This window comes from Erythrolamprus reginae, chromosome Z (genome assembly GCF_031021105.1).
Source record: "Erythrolamprus reginae isolate rEryReg1 chromosome Z, rEryReg1.hap1, whole genome shotgun sequence".
In the NCBI taxonomy this organism is placed as follows: Eukaryota; Metazoa; Chordata; class Lepidosauria; order Squamata; family Dipsadidae; genus Erythrolamprus; species Erythrolamprus reginae.
The window spans coordinates 129,878,412-129,894,108 of record NC_091963.1 but is presented as its reverse complement, the minus strand read 5'-3'; the positions used below and the strand labels follow the sequence as shown (position 1 = coordinate 129,894,108).

At 40.3% G+C, this 15,697-nt stretch overlaps 1 protein-coding gene across 1 annotated transcript in view; it reads right to left on the bottom strand.

Annotated features, from left to right (window-relative positions):
- Nucleotides 1-12,028: 12,028 nt before the first annotated feature.
- Nucleotides 12,029-15,697, bottom strand: part of NUCB1 (nucleobindin 1) — a 32,110-nt gene continuing 28,441 nt past the window's right edge. Inside the window, exon 13 of the mRNA XM_070727084.1 lies at nucleotides 12,029-12,549. Coding sequence (XP_070583185.1) covers nucleotides 12,431-12,549 — 119 coding nt within the window. The 3' untranslated portion in view covers nucleotides 12,029-12,430. The remainder of the gene's footprint in view (nucleotides 12,550-15,697) is intronic.

The following is a 15,697-nucleotide window of genomic DNA, read 5'->3' as shown; positions in this document are numbered from 1 at the left end:
CGTCTTCATTGTTTTCTTGATATTTGTAATAACAAGGTGATTAGGAATATTATAAAAGGTATGACATCAAAGTAGATAACTAGCCAGATCTATGTTGTTTTTTATAACTATAACTATAATTACAACTGTAACTATGTTGTAATTATACAAAATGGTTTTGCAAAACCCACAAGATATGAGCAAATATCCTGCTTATTGTCCCTAGCATTTGTTGAAAACTATGTCACACCTAAGAATAATTGATACTTTTTACTCTTCAGGAATCTGATAGACTATTTCCCAGTTTTTCCATTCTACAAAAGACATACTCAGTAAAAAAAAAATTGTACATTATCACATCAGCTGGCAATTGGTAACTGTGATGCCCTCCTAAGGATCACAGCAGATGTGATTCTGTTAGGAGGGTCAATGGAACCCCAAATATTAAATAATGAATACGTGTAAATGAATAGATGATATGTAAATGATATGTAAATATTGCCAAAGTGTTCTTGCTCAAGTTTCACATATTGAAAATTTCACAACCTTTCGCCTTCTTTTATCAAATCTAACTCCGCCCCTTTTACGCCGCCTGATGTTTACCATGCTAGTTGGTTATTCATCCCATACAGTGCGACCAAAATATTTTGTTTTTCCTGCCCTAAATCTTAATCCCAGTTCAGGACAACGGCTTTCTATATAAAATTTCATTCATGGAACTTCCTAAACCTTGATTATTAGAAGAAAACCTATTTGCCTGGGTTTTAGCAGCCCAGTTTATGTAGCACTCCAAACTAAAAACCAAACCAATCAATCAAAAGCTGCTTATGGCTGGCATACAAATCTAATAAATAAACAAACAAACAAACAAATAAAGTGCAAAAACCAGATTGGAGTGTGAGATTACTGGTTTCTGTAGTAGCGTCAGCCCTGTCCACATGAACTTTAGTCACTTCCAGATTTGCAACCCTTGATGTTCTCTGCTGGCTGGGGATTTCTGAGAATTGACGATCACAAACATGGAAGTAGCAAAGATTGAGAAATGTTACTTACATAAGCGTCCTTCCAAGGCATAACGTTCTTTTCCCAGCCTACATGGAGAAGCTGATGACTGAAACTGGGAGTTTCTCCAGGCTCTTATTAGGGCACAATAATCTTTATCCCCACACTTTCCAAAAGTGAATCACACCTGCAATTTCTAAGGGCGTATTAAAATTGATGTAAAACCCAAGTTTAATATATTCAGATTTGCCAATTGAAGAGTTTCATTTAGAAAGTTTGCAGATTGTTAAATTATGTGATGTTCTCAAAGCTTTTAAGCTGAGATTTTTATTTTTTTTAAATCCATAGCTTTTCAATGTCAATTTAAAAATAGCATTTTGGGTCACTTTGATTCCACTTACGAACTGCCAATACAGCTCATAATGTCAAATTATTATTATTATTATTATTATTATTATTATTATTATTATTATTATTATTATGTCAGTACAACACAGCAAACGAGATCACTATGCTGGATTTCGTATTTCATCACAAGTCGGGTGCTTCCCAAGCACTTAGGACTGCGTGATGTAGCGGTGAATTATTATTATTATTATTATCATTATCATTATCATTATTATTTATTAGACTTGTGTGCCGCCCCTCTCCGAAGACTTTGAGCGGTTCACAAGTAATACATGAGATACAAATCCAATATTAAAAACAATTTTAAAAACCCTTATAAAAAACAGTCATACAATCCAAACAAACCAAATATATGCTAGTTACCAAGAGCACCAAATTTTGATCATATATCCATGGGGATGCTGCAATGGTTATACACACTGGTCATATGTCACTTTTCAGGGCCATTTATTTGGTCACTAAGCAAACAAGGGCGACTATACCAGGGGTGGTCTCCCAGTTCAGACTGGATCACCAGAACTGGTAGCGACCTGCTGGTGTCATCATCATTGGTGCTGGTCTGTGGGTGCCGCCATCTTTTTTGGGTAATTTTTAGTGAATTTTTCTCTCTCCTGCGGCTTGATAAAGGGTCCACCTGCCCATCCCGATTAATACTGATGTTTATTTCTTCACCCAAAGCACAGCTGATCAGCTCCTCAGCTGTGTTTCGGGCTGAATCCTGCGCAAAACATCGCGATGCAAACCCGTGCAAAGATAAGTAGAACCCACCCCTGTACTACACCTATGAAATAAATAATGGCAACTAGATACAGATAATCCTTGATTTACAACCACAATTCAGCCCCAAATTTCTGTTATTAAATGGAACATTTGCTAAGTGAGTTCTGGCCATTTTATGACCTTTCTTGCCACAGTTGTTAAGTGAATCACTGCAGTTGTTAAATTAGTAATTTGGTTAAGTGAATCTTATAGAGCCGGGGTGGCGCAGCAGGTAGAGTGCTGTACTGCAGGCCACTGAAGCTGACTGTAGATCTGTAGGTCAGCGGTTCAAATCTCATCACCGGCTCAAGGTTGACTCAGCCTTCCATCCTTCCGAGGTGGGTCAAATGAGGGCCTGGATTGTGGGGGCAATATGCTGGCTCTGTTAAAAAGTGCTATTGCTAACATGTAAGCCGCCCTGAGTCTAAGGAGAAGGGCGGCATAAAAATCAATCAAACAAACAAATAAATCTGGCTTTCCAACTGACTTTGCTTATCAGAAGGTTGCAAAAGGGGACCGCTGCAACCATCATAAATATGAGTCAGCAGCCACGCATCTGAACATTGATCATATGGCCATGGGCATGCTGCAATAGTCATAATTGTGAATAATAATAATAATAATAATAATAATAATAATAATAATAATTATTATTATTATTATTATTATTATTATTATTATTATTATTATTATTTATTGCCATTGGCATTGGCAACGAAAGTCGTGTGACACCCAGAAACCAGTCCCACCATACATAAAATCGGAATAAATTTAAACATAGAATAAACAATAGAATAAAAAATAAATGTCCCACCCACTACAAATTCCCCACTCTGAACCACTCAACCATCTACACGACAAACAATCATTAAATCCCTTTCTTCAGTGTCATTGTAACATTGAACGGTCACTAAATGGACTATTTTAAAACGAGGACTGCCTGTATCAGAAGACAGATATTTTCCACCTATTGCCAGTTTTTCCCTCAGACCGACATAGCTCTAAAAAAAAGAGTATCTGGGCGGAGCAATCGGTGCAAAAGAGCCCAAATCATATCTATAGAAATGACTTATGCCGAGTCTGGATCTTGTCATGCAACAGGAATGCAAGCTTACATACCAAAGGTGATTCAGTAATCAACTTTAAAAATAACCTAAGCCAACGCCTGACACAAACAGCTCTAAGGAACCATCCTAAAATAACTGAGATGGAAAAAAAATAAGAGTATTATTACATGTTTTATTAGATAACCCGACGTGAGATAGACTTCCGTCACTACCATAATATTAGGCCTAATTTTGGATGACAAATCAAGAGGCTTTACAGCTTGGAGGCTTTACAGCTAATTTTGACTACAATTCACAGAATTATCCATACTGGATAGAAGTTACGGAAACTGTAAATTAATTGGGAAAAACTATAACTATTGAAAGGAAGAAGTTGAAATGAGCAAAATACTTACATACGTCTCCATCCATCCACCCATATCTAAATACATGCTGTTCCATTTCATTATGGTAAGTAAGGAAAATGAATAATAAATAACAAGCAAAATACAGTACAGTATTGATGACATAAGGGAAAATAAAAGAAATGCAATTAAATGCACTATACCTTTCTAGACTTTTTTTTTTCCTTGCAAACATCCTAGCCTTTTTATTTATTGATTGTTGTTATTATTGATGACATAAGGGAAAATAAAAGAAACACAATTAAATGCACTATTCCTTTCTAGACTTTTTTGTGTCCTTGCAAACATCCTAGCTTTATTTATTGATTGTTGTTATTTTTTGTTATTGTCACCCTTATTGTGTATTTATGCTGTAGGCCAGCCAGAGTTTGAATTGCATGGTCTTATAAATCGTCAAATAAATAAAATCCAGATTTTTATCATTCACATATACTAATTCAAATACATTGCCTTTGGTTCTTAAGATTCACCTTTCTTATTCAGAGATGCACTGTCTCTATCTCCTTCCTCTTAACCTACTTTATTTTTTCCTTCATACGATGTTTTTGTACCTTGATCCTCCATTTTCTCTGTTTGATTAAACCTCTTCGTTGACATATTTCATTCAACTGGTCATTCCATTTCAGAGACAGTCTGTATTCATTCATGACTCTTTTTCTTCACATACCATCACACAAACTCCTTAAAGTAACTCATTCCCATGTCCTTCAACTTATTTTTGTTTCTTCTGACATTCCCTGTCTCACTCCGTATAATTAAGCAGAAACATTGAAAGCCATGTGTGCTTCTGTTGACAAACCCTTTATTCCTTACAACAGATTACATAGCACTCGTTACCTTTCTGAGAGCTTTTGGAAATACTTCCTGTTTACGATTTGTGGTATTATTGTAAGAAATTTTCCACCTCCACAATAAGAAGCACATAATAGAATTAAAAGACTTGGATATAAGCATGATTTAATTCAACCCTTTTCCTTCTGAGACCCTCCAAATGTGTTGAACTATTTATTAACTCCAATCAGCAGTATTTCTCAACCTTGGCAGCTTGAAGATGGATGGACTTCAACTCCCAGAATTCCCCAGTCTGCTTCTTGGAATTGAAGTCCATCCATCTTCAACAGGCCAGGTTTGAAATACACTGCCCATCAATATTAGGGTAAAGAAAATGGGGTATAGTATGAAATGCCAACATTTTGAAAAATTACTAGGATGGGGAAATATTAGTTTGATTTAACTTTTAAGCAACATTATAAGATTTTTAAAAGATCTTACCTTTATTATTTTTACAACTAACTCAAAATGTCAAACCTTTCTAATACAGTACTCCTGTCTTCTCCTATTATCCTCACAAATTTATGAGGTGAGTTCAGCTGAGTGACCGATCCCAAGTCACCAAGCTGGCTTTCATGCCTAAGGTAGGATTAGAACTCATTGCCTCCATAGTTTCCTCTTACTGTGTGAAACCTTATCAAGACAAGTGATGTGATATGGCATAATATGGACTGCCTTCTGCCGCACGAATCCCAGCGACCGATTAGGTCCCACAGAGTTGGCCTTCTCCGGGTCCCGTCGACTAAACAATGTCATCTGGCGGGTCCCAGGGGAAGAGCCTTCTCTGTGGCGGCCCTGACTCTCTGGAACCAGCTCCCCCTGGAGATTAGAACTGCCCCACCCTCCTTGCCTTCCGTAGACTCCTTAAAACTCACCTCTGCTGTCAGGCATGGGGGAATTGAGGCATTCCCCCCCCTCTCCCGGGCCTATACTATTTACTATTTATGTATGGTATGTCTGTGTGTATGTCTGGTTTAATAATGGGGTTTTTCAATGTTTTTTAAATTTATTAGATTTGTCATGAATTGTTTAATTGTATGCTGTGAGCCGCCCCAAGTCTACGGAGAGGGGCAGCATACAAATCCAATCAATAAAATAAAATAAAATAAAATAAAATAAAATAAAATAAAATAAAATAAAATAAAATAAGAAAATAAAATAAAATAAAATAAAATTTAAATAAATAAATAAATATATATATATAAATAATCATTCAGGTCTCTAGTCAGCCCGCTTATTGGATGGGAGAGGTGTTTTTTTTCTTGAAGAAATTTTTCATCTAACACCAAATTTATTTTCTGTGTTTAAATTTGTAAAATACTGCATACTATAGAGAACTAACAGGCATCCTCATTATGTACATCCTGTTCTCCGGGGCTAATATTACATTTCATTTACTTGCGTTGTTGAAATTATGTATACAGTATATGTAATCCAAATGGATCCAGTCGTGACAAAACCACAATCACGGATTTAAACTCTTGTTAAGGAATCTGTGGAATATGGATTCAAAAGGATGTGGAGCCCAAATGTTTAAGAGTTAAGTGGCACCATTTCTTCCTTGCTCTGAGTAACTTCTGAGAAATCATGAGGGAAAAGATAATGACCCATGTTCTAATTCTTGTCACTGACTCAGAAGAAGTTGTTGAATAGGTTGTGACCACAAAGAGAATAAGATAATTAGTAGGTTCCATGTGGAGGTATATCATCCCTGGTTTCCAATACACTGTACCTTGGAAGAGTAGACATATTTGTTTGTACACATACATGTGCATGGACCAGGTTTTGCTCTGTGGAAGTCCAGGAAGATGGGTCAGGTTCAGGGAGTGACCAACTGTAAGGCTTCTACAGTTCAGGACATTTAAGTGAAAATGTGGGAAATAATACATCAATGATTACAGTTTGAAACATAAGCTTCCTGTGGCTCATTACAGTGCTCCTTTAGCAAGTGTTGTTAACTATCATTGGATTGTTGGAATGACTGTTGTAAGACGTATTTCAATTAAGCAAGTGTTTTGCAGGCAATGTGACATAATGTCATAAGTTTCAAATAACATCAGCTGCCCTATGGGCAGGTAGTGTAGAGCAGTGTTTCCCAACCTTGGCAACTTGAAGATATTTGGACTTCAACTCCCAGAATTCTGAGAGTTGAAGTCCAAATATCTTCAAGTTGCCAAGGTTGGGAAACACTGGTGTAGAGAAAGGAAGGAGTGGTATATCCACCTCATAGGAGGTTCAATAAGATTCTATCTGGGACCATTGCGACCAGTGTATCCCAGGGAAGGGGAATATCTAAAAACCTTCATATTCATTTAAATAATATATTTATATTGCTGTTAACACGGTTGGTCATTGGTCACAATCATCCAGATGTTTAGACTAGATTTGGCAATTTTATATATTTTATTTTATTTTTTATTTATTTTATTTTATTTGTTTAATTTGTTTAATTGATTGATTGATTTGATTTGATTTGATTTGTATGCCAGCCCTCTCTGCGGCTAACAACAGTGATAAAAACAGCATGTGACAATCCAATACTAAAACAACTAAAAAACCCTTATTATAAAACCAGACATACATACAGACATACCATGCATAAATTGTAGAGGCCTAGGGGTAAAGAGTATCTCAGTTCCCCCATGCCTGATGGCAGAGGTGGGTTTTAAGGAGCTTATGAAAGGCAAGGAGGGTGGGGGCAATTCCAATCTCTGGGGGGAGTTGGTTCCAGAGGGCCGGGGCTGCCACAGAGAAGGTCCCGCCAAATGACATTGTTTAGCTGATGGGACTCGGAGAAGGCCCACTCAGTTTTTTGAGTCATTTACTAAGTTTTTGGACAGGCAGAGGTTATGTGTTTCTCTACCTTCTCCCAACATAAGACATCCCCTGATAATAAGGCCAATCGGGCTTTTGAGTGCATGGCAATAAGGCTAAGTTGCTTATTTCAGGGTTCAAAAAATAATAATAATAATAATAATAGAAGACAGGGTCTTATTTTCAAGGAAACACGGTAGTATTAAAGATACAGGCTATGTTCAACTTACAACCACAACTCAGCCCATCTCTGTAAAATTGGGACTGGTTCAATTTTACTATCTTTCTTGTTATCGCTGTTAAGGGAATTGTTGCAGTTATTAAGTTAGTAACATGCTTCTTAAGTGAATCTGGCTTCCCCTGTTGATTTTGCTTGTCAGGAGGTGGCGAAAGGCGATCACAATGACCCTTGGACATTGCAACCATCATAAAAACATGCCAGTTGCTAAGCATCCAAATTTTGATCACCCACCATGGGAATGCTGTTAACTCTTGTAAACATGGGCGGGGGGGGGGGGGGAGATATTTCCCCTTTTTTCAACACCATTGTAAATTCAAACAGACATTAAACAAATAGCCCTAAGTTGAAGGCTTCTGGTATTGTCATAGGACAGTGATGGCATAGGTGTCACAGGTGGCATGTGGAGCCTTATCCGCCGGCACACGAGCCATTACCCTAACTCAGTTCCAGCAGTGTGTATTGGCCAGCTGATTTTCGACTCACGTGGAGGCTCTGGGAGAGCATTTTCAGCTTCCAGAGGGCTTCCTGGAGAATGGAGAAGGGTGTTTTTGCCCTTTCCGGGCCCCAAGGAAGCCTCTGGAGGATTGAGTGAAAAACGGGCCTACTGGGCCCACCAAAAGTTGGGAAACAGGCTCTTTCTGGCCTACAGAGGGCCTATGGGGGGAGAGACAATTTTTGTCCACCCCAGGCGTTGAATTATGGGTGCGGGCACTTGTGCAGGAAAAAAAGGTTTGCCATCACTGTCATAGGATGTAACTTTTTTCCAAGTAAAGCTAACTTCTACAATTGGTGATGTTGTCAATGCTGATGGTGTTCAAATGATGCTCCAAATATTTTGGGATGGCACCTAAGACATTTATAACTATTGGCACTCCCTTTGCCTTTTTTTTGTGCCACAAATCATTTTATTTCTATTTGCAACTCATCGTATTATTATGAACTGTAATATTAAGTCCCCGGAGAGGGGCGGCATACAAATCCAATCAATCAATCAATCAATCAAAAATAAATAAATAAATAAATAAAAATAAATAAAATAAATAAAATAAAATAAATAAAATAAATAAAATAAATAAAATAAATAAAATAAATAAAATAAATAAAATAAATAAAATAAATAAAATAAATAAAATAAATAAAATAAATAAAATAAATAAAATAAATAAAATAAATAAAATAAATAAAATAAATAAAATAAATAAAATAAATAAAATAAATAAAATAAATAAAATAAATAAAATAAATAAAATAAATAAAATAAATAAAATAAATAAATGTTTCACAGCCATATTTTAAATTGTTTTTTTCAATGTTATGTTTTTTAATACAGATGGGAAATTAGGGTAGAAATCTTACTTAAAGCATGTGCAAGCTTTTTAGGATTCTGATGGTCTTTTTCCCCCCTTCTTTTTTGAAAGTAGAAAACACCTACACTTCTTCAATTGTCTGGCATACATCATCCATTCCTCTTAAGGGCATTAGAATGATGTAGGTGTCCTGGGAATGCTGCACTCCCTGTACAACTTGGGAAAGGAGTGCATTGCTGTCGGTTACTCCCACATGTTTCATCTTCCTTCCTTTGGGAGGAGCTGTCTGTGGAAAGAACGGCCAAGAACTAACTCATATAGTATAGTATCACAGGCTCCTGTGATTCACAACTGATTCAAAACTCCATCCAATGTCAGGATGGGATTGTTGGACAGCTACTGCCCCCTTTTTCCCCCAGTCCTGTGGGTCAGGGCTGTCAAACCCATGGCCCGTGGGGTGGATACATGTGCTGGCCATGCCCTCGTTTAGCGAAGGAGGGGAAAGCCCTGATATGTCATATGACACTCCCGAGATGACATAAGATTGACATCCCTGCTGTAGGTGGTTATGGAGTACTGCATCACCTCCAGGGATCTTAGCAGGTAGCAAAACATGTTCCACTTTGTAGGGAAGCAAAGCCCCTGGCTAGTACTTCAATGAGAGACCTCCTAGCAACCCATGGCTCTGGAGCGGCATATGTCTCCTTCTCCCCCCCCCCTCCTCCGCACATGGCTCTTTCATTCCTCTGCTGTGGCTCTGTCACTCAAAATATAGAAACATAGAAGACTGACGGCAGAAAAAGACCACATGGTCCATCTAGTCTGCCCTTATACTATTTCCTGTATTTTATCTTACAATGATATATGTTTATCCCAGGCATTTTTAAATTCAGTTACTGTGGATTTACCAACCACGTCTGCTGGAAGTTTGTTCCAAGCATCTACTATTCTTTTAGTCAAATAATATTTTCTCATGTTGCTTTTGATCTTTCCCCCAACTAACTTCAGATTGTGTCCCCTTGTTCTTGTGTTCACTTTCCTATTAAAAACACTTCCGTCCTGAACCTTATTTAATCCTTTAACATATTTAAATGTTTCGATCATGTCCCCCCTTTTCCTTCTGTCCTCCAGACTATACAGATTGAGTTCATGAAGTTTTTCCTGATACGTTTTATGCTTAAGACCTTCCACCATTCTTGTAGCCCGTCTTTGGACCCGTTCAATTTTGTCAATATCTTTTTGTAGGTGAGGTCTCATGCATTACAATCACCAATGTGTGATACCTGCTGGCACGCGATTTATTGAGCTTTTCAAGCCTTGGTAGGCCAATCCAAGAAGAAAACAGAATGTTTAATTCAACTACATATGCTAGTTCCGTGGCCGCTCAGGAAATAGTCAGGCATGGGAAGGGTTCTGTGACTCCCGGTGTATTCGTTTCTGTGAGAAACAGGTCCAAATGGCTCTTTTGAGTGTTTAAAGCTGCCGACTCCTGTCCTAGGGAATATGAGCTAGAACAGTGTACCTCGACCACGGTGACTTGAAGATGGGTGAACTTCAATCTCCAGTATCCATCCAAATAAGTGACTTTAAAGCAACACCAATACTTACACATAAATCCTCACACTTACAACCACTACAGTGTCCCTGGGGGTGACCTCATCAAAATTTGGGTATTTTGGCAATTGGCATGTATTTACAATACTGGCAGCGCCCCAAGGTTTGGTGATCCCCATTTATGATTAGGTCCCACAGAGTTGGCCTTCTCCGGGTCCCGTCGACTAAACAATGTCGTCTGGCGGGTCCCAGGGGAAGAGTCTTCTCTGTGGCGGCCCCAACCCTCTGGAACCAGCTCCACCCTGAGATTAGAATTGCCCCCACCCTCCTTGCCTTTCGTAAACTCCGTAAAAGCCACCTCTGCCGTCAAGCACAGGGAAACTGAAATAACTTCCCCAGGCCTATACTGTTTTTGTATGGTGTGTTGTGTGCATGTTTTTAAATTATGGGTTTTTAGTTTAAATTATTAGATCAGTGTTACATATTGTTTTGCTACTATTGTTGTGAGCCACCCCGAGTCTACAGAGAGGGATGGCATACAAATTTAATTAATAATAATAATAATAATAATAATAATAATAATAATAATAATAATAATGATGATCTTTCCAAAGGCTTCCAGTAAAAAAAATCAATGGGGGGAAAGCTGATTCGTTAAATAACCATGGTGGTTTGCTAACTCAGCAAAAAGGTGCAACTCACTTAGCTCCACCATTCCAAACCCAACTGTAGTTGTAGGTCAAAGACTACATGAGATGGACAAAGTATTACAGAAGCCACAATAGGAAAAAATAAATAATTAACAATTAACTTTTGTCTTCCAGACTAAGGGAAGCAGTGGCAAAAATAAAAGAAATGTCAATCACCATTCACCTAGGGGTGGGCTACTGCCCAGACCGGGGATAGGGGGGAAACGCAGTGGGGTAGCAAAAATGGAGCTCCACCCCAGAGCACTCAATTTGCACTGAAAGATATTGAAAGAAAATGCAGAGCCGGGGTGGCGCAGCAGGTAGAGTGCTGTACTGCAGGCCACTATAGATCTGCAGGTCAGCGGTTCAAATCTCATCACCGGCTCAAGGTTGACTCAGTCTTCCATCCTTGCGAGGTCGGTAAAATGAGGACGGGCAATAGGCTGGCTCTGTTAAAAAGTGCTATTGCTAACATGTTGTAAGCTGCCCTGAGTCTAAGGAGAAGGGCGGCATAAAAATCGAATGAATAAATAAAATAAATAAGCCATGCCCAGAGTGTGGTAGTAAAAAGTTTGGTAGCCCTTCACTGCATTCACCCAAAGTGTTTTTTTTTTTCTCACACGGTGCAGTAATTTTTCACATTTCATATTTTCATAGTCATATTTCATAACTGCCAAGTAAGGAACGTGGTGGCTCAAGTGGTAGGAATGCTGGTCCATGTTTGACACGCAAGAGCTGCCATGGTGTGAGGTTGAGCTCTTGTCCTTCACTCCACATCCTGCCAGGGACATGAAAGGAGCCCCCAAGGAGCCCCCGGGGCAACAGCGATGTCACCGGCTAACTCTTTCATTCTGGGAAGTCCCTCAGTGCTTCCGACACAACTGCAAAAAAAGTCCCGCCTAGTATAGATGCTGAAACCATCTCACATGCAAAGGGAAGATGGCGCACTGGATGAAAAAAATGCAGATAAGAATTCCACAGGGTTCAATTTATTAAATAAAAAGGGACCTAATTGTTTTAAAACAAAACCCAGCAGCTCTCAACATGTATTTTGCAAACAGTGCAACGTCGAATGTCAGGATGTCTAACCCTTGCCTCCTTCTCTTTTGCTTGCCACAAAGCCATTCCTATTTCCTCCCTTAATTATTTCCCCTTTGCTAAGGTGTCTCCAAGAGAATCAGCCGTTTGGTAAAAACCTTTGCTTGCTTGGAACAAATGGAGGATCAGGTGCAGATGAGTCAGCATTCTCCTCTTGTAAACTCTGCCTTGCACAGCCCCTCCTCCACAGTCCTGGGGTGAAGTTTGATTTAGATGCCCTGGTATTGAGGAAAGAAGAATAGGGAGACCCCACTTCGGTGCACGCCATAGCCGTTTTCTATTGGACAGCAACCTGTGGGTGTGCCTGGTTCTGAAGAACTTCTGTTTGGTCTTTCTGAGATTCATTCTCTGGTGCTCCGGGGGCTCCTGGCTGGGACTCGGGAGGAGAAGCATGATCTGGAGAAAAGAAACCCGTGTTATATCCAGTGGTGCAATTCATCTGAAGAACCTTGTTCCTCCAAAGACCTACCCATCAGCCACAGGTTTGGGAGTGAAACGAACTCCTGAGGAACACGTTCGCTGGAGGTTTCCTCACAGAAGTACAGTGGAACCTCTATCTAAGAACTTACGAACCTTTCTAGATAAGAACTGGGTGTTCAAGATTTTTTTGCCTCTTCTCAAGAACCATTTTCCACTTACAAACCCGAGCTTCTGAAACTGTAACCGGAAAAGGCAGGGAGAAGCCTCTGTGGGGTCTCTCTAGGAATCTCCTGGGAGGAAACAGGGCCGGAAAAGGCAGGGAGAAGGCTCCGTGTGGCCTCTCTAGGAATCTCCTGGGAGGAAACAGGGCCGGAAAAGGCAGGGAGAAGGCTCCGTGTGGCCTCTCTAGGAATCTCCTGGGAGGAAACAGGGCCTCCATCCTCCCTGTGGTTTCCCCAGGGCCGGAAAAGGCAGGGAGAAGCCTCTGTGGGGTCTCTCTAGGAATCTCCTGGGAGGAAACAGGGCCGGAAAAGGCAGGGAGAAGGCTCCGTGTGGCCTCTCTAGGAATCTCCTGGGAGGAAACAGGGCCGGAAAAGGCAGGGAGAAGGCTCCGTGTGGCCTCTCTAGGAATCTCCTGGGAGGAAACAGGGCCTCCATCCTCCCTGTGGTTTCCCCAGGGCCGGAAAAGGCAGGGAGAAGCCTCTGTGGGGCCTCTCTAGGAATCTCCTGGGAGGAAACAGGGCCAGAAAAGGCAGAGAGAAGCCTCTGTGGGGCCTCTCTAGGAATCTCCTGGGAGGAAACAGGGCCGGAAAAGGCAGGGAGAATCTCCTGGGAGAAAATCGGGCTGGAAAAGGCAGAGAGAAGCCTCTGTGGGGCCTCTCTAGGAATCTCCTGGGAGGAAACAGGGCCGGAAAAGGCAGGGAGAATCTCCTGGGAGAAAATCGGGCTGGAAAAGACAGGGAGAAGTCTCTGTGGGGCCTCTCTAGGAATCTCCTGGGAGGAAACAGGGCCGGAAAAGGCAGGGAGAAGGCTCCGTGTGGCCTCTCTAGGAATCTCCTGGGAGGAAACAGGGCCTCCATCCTCCCTGTGGTTTCCCCAATCGCACACATTATTTGCTTTTACATTGATTCCTATGGGAAAAATTGCTTCTTCTTACAAACTTTTCTACTTAAGAACCTGGCCACGGAACGAATTAAGTTCGTAAGTAGAGATACCACTGTAGACTTATGAAGATGCTCAGGTGTTTGTACCCTGAACTTAGCAAGGGTCAGAAAACATATTGCTACTATAATACTCCACAGCCCCAACAGCAATTGCCAATGATGCAGGAAGCTGTAACCCAGCAACAACTGTAGTACCACAGATTCCCCATTTGAGTTCCTAGCCTTTCCATGAATTTATAAATTTGGTTTACGGGAGCCTGCACTGCCACCCTGTGGCGTGATATGCAAACAATCATTCTATAATCACTGGGCATTAGCTAACCACTTTATCTTAACCAACACAAACTTTCGGGATTTTTGGAACAGCAAAAAATAGGAGTGCACTTTTACCAGACAAATGGGACATAATTAAAGGACAATAATAGTTTAAATAGCAGCAGCACATAGCAAAAACTCTTTTAAACATACAACACCACCTAGCAAACTTTTTTCTTTAGAAAGAAGGAAAAAAGGGCAACTTATTGCTGCAAACTTTCCCCTTCCAGCTCTTATTTGGGCCAGAGGATCTGCTTAGTTGAAGTTAAAACAGTTCACACCCAATTTCCCCCAGAAAAGAAGAGTAACAATGCCTTTTCAATAATGTTTTGCAGAAGGGCTCTGATTGATGGCTAACTCTTATTTTCATGAACATTTCTATCAACTGATGAGAAAAACAGTATGCTCCCACCATATCCCAGCAGTGGGTGAGAACCTATATTAGAATTCTAATTCTCACATTCACTTGAAAAAAATTGAGACACCCTAGCTTTTACTAAACCAGGATTTCTCCAGACATTTTGGTCATCCCAAACTGCAGGACAACGATCTTATCCAGGTCATGGTCCTAAGTGTTCGGAAACTTCAGATCGTGCAGAATGCAGCCGCGAGAGCCATCGTGGGGCTTCCCAGATTCGCCCACGTCTCTACAACACTCCGTGGTCTGCACTGGCTGCCGATCAGTTTCAGGTCACAATTCAAAGTGTTGGTTATGACCTTTAAAGCCCTACATGGCATTGGACCAGAGTACCTCCGGAACCGCCTACTACTGCACGAATCCCAGCGGCTGATAAGGTCCCACAGAGTTGGCCTTCTCTGGGTCCCGTCGACTAAACAATGTCGTTTGGCGGGCCCCAGGGGAAGAGCCTTCTCTGTGGTGGCCCCGGCCCTCTGGAATCAACTTCCCCTGGAGATTAGAACTGCCCCCACCCTCCTTGTCTTTCGTAAATTACTCAAGACTCACTTATACCGCCAGGCATGGGGGAGTTGAGACACCTTTCCTCCCAGACTTCTTTATATTTTGTTTCATGTTTGGTATGAATGTGCTGTTTGGTTTTTAAATATATGATAGGGTTTTATATGCTTCTTTTAATATTAGATTTGTTTTGTTATAATATTGTTTTTATTGTTGTGAGACGCCCCGAGTCTTCGGAGAGGGGCGGCATACAAATCTAATAAATAATAATAATAATAATAATAATAATAATAATAATAATAAATATCCGAAGAGATTGAGGGCAGACCCAGCTAAATTAAGCTGGAATAAGTAACATTTGCAGTAAGACAGAAAATGGGAAGGGATAGTGTAGCCATTCACATAGCTAGAATGATCTAAGACAGTATCTCTGGATGGCACATGATCTCATCTAGGTTGCAAAAATAGGATGCTCTTAGAGATTGGGGGGGGGGGGGGATTCACCAATGAAAATGCTGTCACTTTCTTTTACCTTTGGCTGCTTGGAAAAACGGTAAAACACTGCGAAGGTAGTCAAGTATCTTCACATCCTGGAATGATTTATCTCTAATTCCACCAGGATAGAAAAACACTTTTCAGGATATCCTTATTCTATTTTCCCCTGATTTTTTACATTTTTTCTTGGCCAAAAAGGAAACTTTTAACGGTTCTTTGACCCCCCACCCCAAGG